General features: G+C 36.7%; 1 protein-coding gene across 1 annotated transcript; it reads right to left on the bottom strand.

Moving 5' to 3' along the window:
* Window positions 1–3,132: 3,132 nt before the first annotated feature.
* LOC120092442 (protein BOLA4, chloroplastic/mitochondrial) lies at window positions 3,133–14,068 on the bottom strand. Its single transcript, XM_039050530.1, has 3 exons — window positions 13,757–14,068; window positions 4,564–4,631; window positions 3,133–3,485 (listed from the first exon to the last, which is right to left on the bottom strand). The coding sequence occupies exons 1-3, from the start codon at window positions 14,066–14,068 to the stop codon at window positions 3,329–3,331; spliced, it is 537 nt and encodes a 178-aa protein (XP_038906458.1). The 3' UTR covers window positions 3,133–3,328.
* Between the last annotated feature and the right edge of the window lie 465 nt (window positions 14,069–14,533).

Raw genomic sequence — 14,533 nt, forward strand, 5'->3', positions numbered from 1 at the left:
ATTTTGATCACATGTACCTAAAATTATGAATTTTGTCAAATTTATTGTTACAATTACCTCTACCTCTACCTCTGAGGATCAAATAGTAACGATAACAATAATGGTAACAGTAAAGATGTCAAAATTGATAATTTTTTAGTTGTAATAGTAACAATAATGGTAGCCGTAACGATAACTATAACGAGTAACGATATGGCGTAATTCTCAGGCGCAATCAGATTAAGTACTATTTATTCATCAATCCGATTGCGTTATTTCACTACAAATTTAGATGTAGAACCCATGTGTCAGGACAAATGCAGAATACAAGTAACTAATACCAAAAATAATTAAATGGGATCCACTTTTTTTATTCCTATTGATCTATTATGTTTTCAGTGGGATAAACATGGCCCTGTATTTTCCATTATTACCTTGATTCCCATAAAATTTCTATCTATCAATATAAAAAATTACCAAATAATGATTTCATCTCTCTCATGTGTTTTCATAATTAATTTGTAATCAAAGTTTTCTCCCATATTCTATTTCCATCATTTCACTTCTCTTTTTCTTCTCTCCCACCATTATCAACATTCTCTCCCAAAACATTTCTATTTCTTTCTTCTCTCTCATTTCTCTGCTTCTCCTCTTCTTCTTCTCATTTATTTTCTACATCTCTCTCCATTCTTTTAGTTTTTCTGGTCGCTTTTTCGTACCTTCTTTTATCCTCTTTTTACCTCTTCTTCTCAATTCCATTTTTATTTACCCCTCTCTTCCTTTTTTGTTCTCTTTTTTCCATTTTTTATTTAGCTCGATAATGTTACGAAAACCAACCGTAACTGACCAATCGTTCGTGTGGTCGGCCGTTTGGCATCTTCACGTGTGGTCGGCCCAACATAGATCTACAGAACTCCCTAAAATGTGTAGAATCAACCTAAATCACCTAAGACAAGTATATAATTAATTTGGGAGTGGACATAAAAAAACTAAAATAACTCCATGAAACATGTATAGAACCACCTTAAATTAGGGGCGTAAGAAACCGACCCGAACTCAGGTCGGTTTTTGTATTATATAAACATAAACATAACCGAACCAAACCGTCGCTGGTTCAATCGACCCATTAATAAATAGCTTAGTGTTGCCTTCACATTCCCATTGTAGTCGTTCTTTTGCTTCTCCACCTCTCTCTCCTCTATCCTTGCTTCGTTCAATCGTTTTTTCTATCATTCTTTTCCTATTTTATCTCTCTTTTATAGTTTTTTCCCACTTTGATTTTCCTTTCTATAAACCCTTAATTCCCTCCATACCCAGTTCTTTGCTTTGAGATTTTAGAGTATTTTCTGTTCATTTTTAATTTTTTATATATCATTTGTTCAGACTCTTTCTAAATCTTATTTTTACTATCGTATTTCGTATGGTTTTTTTGTTTGTTCTTGTTGGCTTTTATTTGTAGATCTGTGTTGGGTTTCCCTTTTTTGTTGATTTGGATCTGTGTTGTGTTTAATACCGAGTTGACCCGACCCACCGTTGTAGGACTTTTTCGGGTCGGGTTGGGCTTCTATCCGTGCAGAACTGACACGGGTCGAGTTGAGTCGGTTGGCAAAGAAATCCCACCCGACCCGACCCAATTTCAACCCAACCTTAAATCGTATATAATTGATTTGGGAGTGGACATTTGAAGTTTGGAAAATATAATATGTTTGCTATATGTTGCAAAAAAAATTTAAAAAAATAAAAAAATAAAATAACTCCCTAAAATATGTGTAAAATCACCTTAAATTGCCTAAAACAAGTATATAATTGATTTGAGATTGGACATTTGAAGTTTAGGAGATGCAATATGTTTGCCAGATGTTGTGAGATAAAAAAAATAGCTAAAATAACTCCCTAAAACATGTGTAAAACATCTTAAATCATATATAACAAGAATATAATTGATTCGAGATTAGACATTTGAAGTTTAGAAGATGCAATATGTTTACGAGATGTTGCGAGATTAAAAAAACTAAAATAATTCCCTAAAACATGTGTAAAACCACTTTGAATCATCTAAAATAAGTATATAATTGATTTAAGATCGGATATTTGAAGTTTAGAAGATACAATATGTTTATAAGATGTTGAGAGTGAAAAAGGTTAACAAAAACTTGCTAAAATATTTGTAAAATTACCCTAAATCTATAAAATTAATTTTGGAATATACATTTCAAGTTTGGATGTCTTACCAAGAAGAGAAAAACATTAACCTAACTCAATCCAACATCAACATAATCCAACATCAACATAAGAATAAGAGTGAAAAATAAAAAAGAATGTGTAACAAAAAAAAAAAATAAGAAAAACTTACCACAAATATGAGAGAATGTTAAAGAGTGGCTAAAATCTTAGGGCATGAAAAGGAGTTTGAGGAAAAAGAAGTTGGAGAAAAGTTAGAAGTTGGAGAAAAAAGAGAGAAAAGGTAGGAGAAAAGACTAAAGTAACCTTTTTTTTTACGTAATTTTTTTCATTTAAGGGCAATTTTGACCTTTCACACAAAAAATCCTAAAAGTCTTTAGCCCCCTAAATAATGTCATATTTTTTACCATTCCCCTTTACTTAATTTAAAATTAAAAAAAAAGTCCAACTTTTCAAATTATGAATAAATTTGTCTCTAGGTTATATAGTACAATTAAATTCTCTAGGTTTAAGAAATAGTTCAATTTAATCTATGAATTAAACCATCCTCATTAAATAGATAATGGATGCACTAGCACGATAATTTTTTTTAAAAAAAAAAAACAGAATAATTTAAAAAGTAAATTATAAAAACCACCCCCACAATATGGTGGTACTTGCAATTACACTCTCAAACTTTTAATTATAAAAATTGAATCTTTAAATTTGTACAAATATTGAAATTGGACCCTCAAACTTAGATAAAATATAGATGAGAGTTCTGGTGGCAAGTCGACGTGCGCTTTGTTGTGGGGTGTTTTTTGGGAAAATAGAGACAATAGAGTCTTATTTCTCTTTTGACATCGATGGCATTTGTTTAAATTTTTTTTTTTTTTTTTTTTTTTAAATTATTCATGAGCTCTTATTTTGTTTGAAGGTTGGCTACTAATGCGAAGTGGCCCATGTCCATAAGAAAAAGAACGGGAAACAATCTGATGAATGCATTGGACAAAGAAAGCTTCAAATTTGGAAGATTTACGGGGGGGAACCCATGCAAAAGAAGCAATGAATGTAAGATCGAAGATTAAAAACATTAATCAAGAGCTGAAAAGGAATAATATGAGCATAACTTATTTTTTATAAGACATTTATTGGCAAAGATAAGAAGGCTTGGACAAACTTTGAGAGTTTATGAATTGTGAGCTGCTGCTTCAGCAGGTGTTCTGGTCGTCATTTGATCCACTGCATGCACTGTGCTCTGTAGCTCCTCCCAAATAGCTTTGTACACCATCCTCTGCCTATTCACAGCCGTCTGTCCCTCAAAGGCTGAAGAAACAACATCAATGCTGCAACCAAAATTAACTTAATTGGGTATCAATTCATCTTCACTTGTTTTTTGGATATGGCTTATGAAGCCAACTATACTTCAACATAACATGCAACTACAGGAAACTCCTCAACCAATATGCCTTTCTAATGTAACTTTAAGAGGAGTGTACCATGGATGTTCAAAGTAGGTAAAACAGATATAAAGAAAGACATTTGATTAATTTATTAGGGAATTATGTTGGAGGCTCAGAATTATTTTTTTTTAGTTCAACAATACGTGTGGAGGTAGAGATTCAATCCTCCCACTTTTGATCGAAACTATTACCTTGACCAGCTGGACAATGCTGTTGGAGACATCAATCATTTACAAGAATGGGAAGTCTTCAAATAAGCCAGGGAGAGGGACCATCCTTGTGAAAAATGTTGAAGTTTAAACTGGAAATATTAGAGATTTGAAGAATAGCAAACCCATAGGCATAGGTCATGGACTTGTGAGTGGGCAAGAAACAGATACCAAAAAGGTTGTTGGGTATAAGCCTATCGATCTCCAATAGGAATAGTATTAGGATATTATAGGGATATTAAGGGTATATTAGTAATTAGATAGAGGAGTTAATTATGGAATATGATTATAAATAGAGAGAAAGAGAATAGGGAAGATAGGTATTATCTTGGTGAGTGAATTAGGACTTGAGAGAGGCCTCAAGAGGGAAGGGTCTAAGTACCTCGAGTTACTTGGTTATCTTGTAAGTTTCAGTCATTTACAATCTGCATTCCATTTATACATAAGTCTCATTTTAACTTATTTTGTAATCTTTTTAATGTTTGGTTGCCAAAAGAACCAAAAAAAAAAAAAAACCCCTGCTAACGAGCTCTGGATGATTGGAGTCTTAAGCACCATGATTTGAATTTTGAAGGCAAACAAATTTTATAAGAAGTCAAAACGTGAATCAGGAACAAATGGAAGAAAAGAAAATTTTCCTTGTTTTTTTTTTCTTCTGGCCAGCATATAAAATTTCACAGGCATTCTGGAGAAATCAAGCTTTCTTATACTAAGCTACCATAGAAAAGCAATTATAGGTAAAAAGTCCTCACCTAACATGTCGTCCATCCCCATAAGCATCTTTTACCGACACAGATTGTGCATCTAGTTGATCCTTAATCTGATGAAGAAATTTGCAAAGTCAACTCAATAAACAAAAATTTAATCACCTTGTAAGAGAGAGCCACAACTCTGACGAAAAAACTCCAGAAAGAAATAACAATTTCCATTCAAATACACTTTACCAGACTAGTTTCAATAAAATTCAAGCCAAGGATTGCACAGCTTTTGTAAGCCCTTACCTAATATAGAAAAGTGGTAAGTGCTCGGGAAAAATTACTAAGTAGTAAAACCGTGGGATTAAGTTTAGGGAAAAAGTGTTGTGGACAAGTTGTAAGGAGAAAATTGGAAGCTCAATGGGTTGAAGTCAGAAATTTGGCTAAGTATGTAAACTATGCTATAAAGGTAAGAGTTGAATCTATATGGGAATATTGACAAAATGTTAGTAAGGGATTCAACTCATAGCATAGGTCAAAGCATAGTCAAGTGAGTAAATTCAATGCATACTGCATAGCATTGTAGCATAAACTCTAGCATAGGAAGATTACCTTGGATACATAACATTGAACGCATAATAGAGGTAGGTTGGACGCATAGGAAGACATCCATCACACTTTAGTTGGACAATTTGAGCATAATATGAAGGGAGGAAAATCACCTTGGATGTGAAAGCATCTTGGAAACTATGCTATGAAAATGAGAAACTATGCTATAAGAGAAGGAACTATGTTGTGATCATGAGAAAACTATGCTATGAGCATAAGAAACTATGTATGGGCAAGAGGAGCTATACTATGAGAATAAGAAACTAAGTTAGGAGAATAAAGAACAGTGCTAGGCACATTATGCTACGAGTAGGGGTCTAACCTTAGATACATTATCTTAAGTTGAACACATTGTGGGAGGAGGAGGAGACTTGGTCGCATACTAGGGTAGAGATGACCTACTTGGGCACATGCTAGAAGATGTTAGACACATGGAAGGATCTTCTTGGGAGAATTAGGGTTAGGTGGACTTCTAGCTTAGAGTTGGTTAAGTATTAAACAAACCATGCATTAAACAATGCATCACCAAAAGAGGTTGAACGCATACCTTGAAGGGAAAAAGGCAAAGTGGACACACAGCTATGCTATGAATTCAAAGAAGGAAGTTGTGTCATGAAAAGGGAATAAAAACCAAGGAATAATGAAATTAAGGAAAGTTAGATGCATAAGGGAAGGTAGACACATGGGGTGGTCTAGGGAAGAATGTAACTAGGTATTGGGTAGCATGTGGTAGACCAAGTAATGAAACCCTAGAAGTTGGGCACATAAGATGGAAAGTGAGCGCATAGTGGATGTATTTGCACACTTAAGGTATAACCAAGGGAGGACATGCTACGAGAAGGAAATGAGGGCTAAGAACGAGAAGATGGAGGGGAGTTGGACGCATGGGAGGGGACCCATGCATCCAAAGTAAATGCCTCTACGTTGACTTGATGGTCAGTTTGCAAGGTGAAGTTTTGGTTAATCTAAATAGGAGGTGGATGAAAAAGATGCAAAGTTGAGCATGCAAAACGAGGGATAGCCACTTCAAGGGGGCATGCATTGGACATGGTTAGGTGATGGCACAACATGCTTACATGCAAGTAGGTCGGGGGCATGCGTTGGACATGATTAGGTGATGGCACAACATGCTTACATGCAAGTAGGTGGTGGCAAGACCTATGGGTTGGCTCAATCTGGGAAGGACACTTAGATTGTATGAAAGGAGGAGGTGTCATGCGTTGAGGGTAGGAAGGGATGACGAGGATGGTTTGTTGAAGCCTATAAATACCCTCAGAGGATCTCATTTCATTCCACAACTCAAAAATCCTCTAAAAAAGGCCCAAAAGGGAGGTGATTGGAGAAAGTTAGGAAAGACCATGCGTTGAAGAAGCCATCCTTGAGTTGAGGAGGATCATCTATGCATTGAGTAGGAGCTACTTTGCGCCCAACATCAAGCTGTCCAAGCTACCTTGTGCCCAATTATGTTGTGGAGACAAGACCCTACGCCCACAGTTATTTTCCATCCAAAGGTTTAGTTCGAGTCTTTTTGGGTTGGTAAGCTAGGCTTAGGGTTAAGATGATGTTTTAAGATTATTTTTAACCCTAAACACAGGATTCTAAGTTAACTATTAGATTAATACAGGCTTGAGATTCAGATGGAGTTGGGAGACCAAGGAACTTAGAAACCAGACCGGAGAACAGTGAGTGGTTTTACTTTCTATGTCTTTGTGAATTTATATGTTTGTATGGTAATATATATATATATGTATACAAGTATGGTTCGGAAATCCGTGGCATGATCGGAAAGTATGTTTTCTTCTTGTGATTTTTTGTACTTTGATTGTTTTCTGAAATTGTGTGAATGCATGTATTTGATTGAAAACTAGAACTGTACCCAGGAAATTTGTTAGCATATCTCGTGGGCATCTGGCTGGGGTTGTTAGCGTACTCGAGTATGACTAGGGGGAATTGTCGACATGGCACATTTGGGGGGTTGTATTGGGTACTGGAATTGTTTCCTTGACTTGATGGTTTGTTGGAACATTGCATTTCTGGAGAAACATATGATCATGCCAACATTATCTCAGTTACCAGACTGAGGTCATTCATACTTTAGTGTGATTCTGTGATTGACTGTCTGTGCAAATTTTTTTCAATTTAAACCTATTTTCATATAAAACATACCACTCATTGAGCTTTCCCAGCTCATGTTTTCTAAATGTTTTTGTTCCCCCCCGATAGCAAGAGAAGGATGCATCGGAGTGCCACTAGAAGATAGAGTCTGTTGGCAGAGTGATTTCTAGGATCATCGCATCCTAGGGGTTAGGTTAGAAACTAAAATATGATTATACATGGCCTATAACCCTGACCTTGTGTGAATATTAATATTCCAAATGAAATAAGTTCTTTTAAAAACATTTCCGACTTGAGATGTGATTGATAAGAACAAGGTAGTGGACAACATATATTACAAAAGAGTAAGGTTCGCAGTCTTCACACCTTCTCCTGGGCGAAAGGGTTAAGTTCGGGAGAGAGTGTGACAAGTTGGTACCAGAGCAAAATGTTCTGGGGTAATTTAGGCAGAATGTCGGGGAAATAGAGTTGGTCCTGGCTCGAAAGGCCTAAAATTTTCAGGAAAAACCCATGTGTAGTATGGTAAAAAAAGGTCGAGCCATAGGACAAAAACCTAGAAATACAATGGGTAAAGGTTTACATAAAACCAGGAAAGGGTAGGAAAAGTCAAAATAAGGGTTTGTAGAAACTTGGAAGAAATCCAGGAAAGATTAGATCGAAAGGAATAAGTGACTTAAAAGATAGTGGAAACATGAATTCCTTGGAACTAAATGATCATTATAATCTCAAGTTAATTGTTATTGTAGGAAACACGTACTTAAGTGATAGATCAAGATGACAATTTGAAATAAGATGTAGTGTTAGTTCTACCATGATGTCCAAAGAAAACCGAAAGACTCGATGGAGCCCCTGTCCCTACATGGATCCTGAATTGAAAGAGTAGATTAGACGCGCTACTGTACCGGAATGTTCTAAATGTGGAGGAGAACATATAGGACCTTGTTTGGTACCATCAAGAACTTGTTTTGAGTGTGGTCAAAGAGGCCACCTTTGGAAAAATTGTGTCCATGATCAACGAAAAGGTAAAGACAAATAGAAGTAGATAAGTAGAAGCAATCCACCACAAAAAGATACATTTTCGGGTAACCGGCACAACGGATTCCGGATTGAGAAAAATCATGAAATTATTCTAAAGAAGATTCATATAACAGAGGGATCTAGTCGTACAACGAATGATGTTAAGTTGACAACTGCTGATATCCCTTATAATATAGATACTGAAGACAATATGGAAAGTTCATACAAGGAAGATACAGAAAATTTTGTTTCTTTTGTCTACAACAGGGACATTCTTTGGAGAAGTGTTCGTGGAAACCAAAGGAAAAACTTGGGATAACAGTAAAAGGAAAAGAAAAAGCGGAGGAATGATAAGAAATGTAACCTATAAATATAAAATACATAAGTAAGATGTAAATTACTCAAAAACCTACCCGGTAAAGAAATAAAAAGTATTGTAATAAGTAGTTGTTAAAATAATGAAATTTCCAGTAAGATGTAAATTACTCAACTCTTACCTTTATAGCATAGTTTACATACTTAGCCAAATTTTTTACTTCAACCCATTAAGCTTCCAATTTTCTCCTTACAACTTGTCCATAATACTTTTTCCCTAAACTTAATCCCACGATTTTACTACTTAATAATTTTTCCTGAGCACTTAACATTTTTAATACTAGGTAAGGGCTTACAGATTTCTACCCCTTAAAGAATTTCGTCCTTGAAATTCCATTTGCAGTTTAATAATAACTTATGAAAATAGATTTTATTTAGAAAAAACAAGTTTTGTCCGGATGGTAATTACATACTTTAACATTTACAATTCTAGGATTTTACCCTTGTTTTCTAGTTTCTGCTCTAATTGAGTCATGGCATACAGTTTCCCTGGATGCCAAGACGATTCAACTATTCCCTTTTGCTTTAACCTGTCTAGTTGTCCTCCACCTACCGTCGATGGTCCTACTCCTTGAATAACTATTTGGGAAGTGGCCCTTCTATCCCCAGTCGCTAGTTGTGAACATTCTCTTTTGAAGTGTGCAGTTTATCCACAATTATAATAGACATATGCTTTCTCATGACACTTATTACCCCAATGATACCTGTTACAATTTGGGCACTAAGGTCTCCTATTATCAATAGCGACTAACTTGGAGTAGTGTCTTCTAGAAGATTGTTTGACTAGCTCCTCCCAATCCAAATTTTGGAACACTTATATTTTTAAATGTTCATTTGTTTACTACTCCTGGAACAAACTTCCCACTTCTTTCTTTTCCGGTAGCAAACAGAGGAACATTTAAAAATAAAGGTGCTCCAAAGTTTGGATTGGGAGGAGCTAGTCAAACAAACAAATCTTCTAGAAGACGCTACTCCAAGTCAGTCGTTATTGATTATAGGAGACCCTATGTTAGGAACCAAGGTAGTATGGGATGCCTTTGTCCCACATTGGTTAGAATGGGATGACCAATGTGGTACTTAAGTGGGCCACCCCAATAGCTAGCTTTTCAGGTGTGGTTCTCCAAAGTGCTTAAGTACCTAATAATGGTATTAGAGCCAATTGTCGACGTTCCAGAGTGGAACCGACGGAAGGTTCTGACCGGGTGTGGCTGAGTGAAGTACCACCGGAGCAGCCGCCATGACGTCGGCTTTCCGAGGATGAGGTATTGTTAGGAACCAAGGTAGTATGGGATGCCTTTGTCCCACATTAGTTAGAATGGGATGCTTTTGTCCTACATTGATTAGAATGGGATGACCAATGTGGTAATGGCTTGGCTCTCCCACCCCAATAGCTAGCTTTGGGGTGTGGTTCTCCAAGGTGCTTAAGTACCTAACAAGTGTCCAAACTGTAACAGGTATCATTGGGGTAATAAGTGTCCTGAGAAAGCATGTCTGTTATAATTGTGGACAAACTGGACACTTCAAAAGAGAATGTCCACAACTAGTGATTGGGGATAGAAGGGCCACTTCCCAAATAGTTAATCAAGGAGTAGGACCATTGACGGTAGGTGGAAGACAACCAGGCGGGTTAAAGCAAAAGGGAATAGTTGAATCGTCTCAGCATCCAGGGAAACTGTATGCCATGACTCAATTAGAGCAAAAACCAGAAAACAAGGGTAAAATCCCAGAACTGTAAATGTTAAAGTATGTAATTACCATCCGGAAAAAACTTGTTTTTTCTAAATAAAATCTATTTTCATAAGCTATTATTAAACTGCAAATGGAATTTCAAGGACAAAATTCTTTAAGGGGTAGAAATCTATAAGCCCTTACCTAGTATAAAAAGTGTTAAGTGCTTGGGAAAAATTATTAAGTAGTAAAATTCTGGGATTAAGTTTTGGGAAAAAGTGTTATGGACAAGTTGTAAGGAGAAAACTGGAAGCTTAATGGGTTGAAGTAAAAAATTTGGCAAAGTATGTAAACTATGCTATAAAAGTAAGAGTTGAAGCTATAACATAGTAAAGAGGGAAACATTGACTAAGTGTTAGTAAGGGATTCAACTCATAGCATAGGTCATAGCATAGCCAAGTGAGTAAATTCATAGTATAGCATTATAGCATAAACTCATAGCATGCAAAGATTACCTTGGATACATAATGTTGGACACAAAGTAGAGGTAGGTTGGGCGCATAGGAAGACTTCCATGACACTTTAGTTGGACAATTTGAACGCAATATGAGGGGAGGAAAGTCAGCTTGAATGTGAAAGACATCTTGGAAAATATGCTATAAAAATGAAGAACTATACTATGAGTGGAAGGAACTATGTTGTGATCATGAGAAGTTATGCTATGAGCAAGAGGAGCTATACTATGAGCAAGAGGTGTTATACTATGAGAATAAGAAGCTAAGCTAGGAGAATAAAGACCAGTGCTAGGAGCATTATGCTACGAGTAGGGGTCTAACCTTAGATACGTTATCTTAAGTTGAATACATTGTGGGAGGAGGAGGAGACTTGGGCACATACTAGGGTAGAGATGACCTACTTGGGCGCATGCTAGAAGAAGTTGGACGCATGGAAGGATCTTTTTGGGAGAATTAGGGTTAGGTGGACTTCCAGGGAAGAGTTGGTTAAATATTAAACGAACCATGCATTGAACGATGCATCACCAAGAGAGGTTGGATGCATAGGGAAGAAAGGTTGGACGCATACCTTGAAGGGAAAAAGGCAAACTGGACGCATGGCTATGCTTTGGAGGAAGTTGTGTCATGAAAAGGAAATAAAAACCAAGGAAGAATGAAATTGAGGAAGGTTGGATGCGTAGGGGAAGAGGTGGACGCATGGGGTGGTCCAAGGAAGAATGTGATTAGGTATTGAGTAGCATGTGGCCCACAAGTAATGAAACCCTAGAAGTTGGGCGCATAAGGGGGAAAATGGGCGCATAGTGGATGTATTTGCACACTTAAGGTATAACCAAAGGAGGACATCATGCTACAAGAAGGAAGCGAGGGATAAGAACAGGAAGATGGAGGGAAGTTGGACGCATGGAAGGGGACCCATACGCCCAAGGTAAGTGCCTATGCGTGGACTTAATGGTTGGTTTGCAAGGTGAAGTTTTGGTTAATCTAAGTGGGAGTTGGATAACGGAGATGCAAAGTTGAGCATGCAAAACGAGGGATAGTCACTTCAAAGGGGGTGCATGCATTGGACATGGTTAGGTGATGGCATAACATGCTTACATGCAAGTAGGTGGTGGCAAGAGCTATGCATTGGCTCAATCTGAGAAGGACACTTAGATTGTATGAAAGGAGGAGGCATCATGCATTGAGGGTAGGGAAGGATGACGAGGATGGTTTGTTGAAGCCTATAAATACCCTTAGAGGATCTCATTTCATTCCAAACTCAAAAATCCTCTGAAAAAGGCTCAAAAGGGAGGTCATTAGAGAAAGTTGGGAAGGACCATGCACTGAAGAAGCCATCCTAGCATTGAGGAAGTTCATCTATGCATTGAGTAGGAGCTGCTTTGTACCCAACATCAAACTGTCCAAGCTACCTTATGTCCAACTGTGTTATGGAGACAAGACCCTATGCCCACAACTGTTATTTTCCATCTAAAGGTTTAGTTTGAGTCTTTTAAGGCGGGTGTGGCCCAAGGAGTTGAGAAGTAGGAGTAAGGAAGTAAGAGTTTGTGAACTCCACTCCTTGTTTGGCCTAAGGAGTTTGTGGGTCCCACTACTAAAAAACATCAATTTTACATCTTATCAACTCCTTACACTGTGGACCCCAAGAGTTCATAACTCCCTAGACTTCATAACTCCTTACTTACTATTTCACTCCTCACCCCAAACACCCCCTTAGGGTTGGTGACCTAGGTTTTGGGTTAAGGGGATGTTTTAAGATTATTTTTAATCCTAAACGCGGGATTCTAAGTTAACTATTGGATTAATACAGGCTTGAAATTTAGACGGAGTTAGGAGACCGAGGAACTTAGAAACTGGACCAAAGAATAGTGAGTGGTTTTACTTTCTATGTCTTTGTGAATTTATATGTTTATATGGTTACATATATATAAATATATATAATATAATATATTATATATATATATTATTATATATTATATGTATGTATATTATATAATATATATATATCTAATATGTATGTATAGTATATATATATATATATCTAATATGTATGTATACAAGTATGGTTTGGAAATCGGTGGCATGATCGAAAAGTATGTTTTCTTCTTGTGATTTTCCGATACTTTTGACTGTTTTCTGAAATTGTGTGGATGCATGTATTTGATTGGAAACTAGAACTATACCCGGAAAATTTGTTAGCATATCTCGTGGACGTCTAGTTAGGATTGTCAGCATACCCGAGTATGACTAGCGGGAATTGTCGACATGTGCACATTCGACGGGTTGTATTGGGTGTTGGAATTGTTTTCTTGAATTGATATGCTGGAATCTCTGGTTGCTCACGGCAGATATTGGTTTTCCTAGTAGCTAGCTAAACTGTAGTAGCGATTGGTTGAGTATATAAATCTATTTGTATATGATTGAAGAACAGATCCTTTTCTTTGGAGAATAAATTGATCTTTGATCAAGTATGTCATCGATTTCTACATATGCCACTTTGGGCACAGGTGACCTCGATATGAACAAGTCAACCAGCTGTGCTCGTGGCCCTTCTAATAACATGGCTCTGCCTAGAACTAAACAACTTGGTTGATATTTGATAATATATTGAAGCGAGAAAAACAAACTACATCCATTTTACAATCAAATACGCATTTGCAGAAAAGAAGCTGAAAATCACTAGTTTGGTAACAAACATGTTAAAACAAAAACAAAAGATGAGCAAAATTATCACATAAAATCGGCGTTAAGGTCTCTTTATTGCGGTGCTACTAAGAACATTTATGAACTAGAATCGACCGGGAGATTCCATTCCTCTTAAATTAGCTTAGTAACTTGCCCTAATTTCCCTCAAATAGCATACGCACTGGTTTGCTCAAATAGATGAAAACGTAGAAAAATATAAACATAAAACCATGAAGAAACCAAAAACTATAAAAAAAAAAAAAAATTACCTTGTTCTCCATTGACTTCATGAGTGGAGAATCAATAGATCCAGATTCATTCACTTGAGTGGCTCTAATGCTCAAGCTCCGACTCGAACCCCATTTTGGGAACGTTCCATTAGAACGGCTATATCTCGCAAGATTACTGCTCTTACTACGGACGCCAGTGGTGGATGTGGAGGTAATTGCGGCGACAACGGCGGCGTTGCAGACACAGTTGGAAGTGATTTGCCGGGAGACAACCGAAAAAGGTTGGTTGTGGTGAACGAACAGTGGAAGAACCCGACGGAACGCGACATGAGGAACCTTAATCATCATCATCAAAGTCTTAACCGCAGCTGAAGCGATCGAAATGCTATACTTGATAGGTTTGTTCTATCGTTCTTGTTTGCTTTCCCGTAACGATTTATGGTCTGCGACTGTACTCTTTCGTCCTCTCTTTTTTCGGTTTTTTAACTTTTTTATTTTTTATTTTTTTGAAAAATATTCTTATAGACGAATTTTCAAGAATTGATTTAAGAGGTCCTTGAACTAATAATTCTATTAAATTTAAATATATAATTCATTAAAAATATGATGTATTAAGATCACTTGACAAAAAATATTATTTTTTAACTTTTCCCACTTCTCTCTCCCCTCTTCCTTCCTCGTGAAATCAATTCGGTTTAGAGGTCAAACCGAACTGAATCGATATTATTTATATAGAGTATCGAAATAAACCGTTTGTGCGATTCGAATCGAACCAGTTCCATTCGGTTTCGTGAATCAGCTTCTCTTAGTGAAGAC

This window comes from Benincasa hispida, chromosome 12 (genome assembly GCF_009727055.1).
Source record: "Benincasa hispida cultivar B227 chromosome 12, ASM972705v1, whole genome shotgun sequence".
NCBI classification, from domain to species: Eukaryota; Viridiplantae; Streptophyta; class Magnoliopsida; order Cucurbitales; family Cucurbitaceae; genus Benincasa; species Benincasa hispida.

Bases quoted from the DNA above. Each gene is read 5' to 3' on its own strand.
- LOC120092442 (XM_039050530.1), bottom strand. From the start codon at position 14,068: ATGATGATGATTAAGGTTCCTCATGTCGCGTTCCGTCGGGTTCTTCCA. The intron at 4,632-13,756 runs GTAATTTTTTTT...TTTCTTCATCAG, and splicing joins TGAAGTCAATGGAGAACAAG to ATTAAGGATCAACTAGATGC. The intron at 3,486-4,563 runs GTGAGGACTTTT...TTTTGGTTGCAG, and splicing joins GGGGATGGACGACATGTTAG to CATTGATGTTGTTTCTTCAG.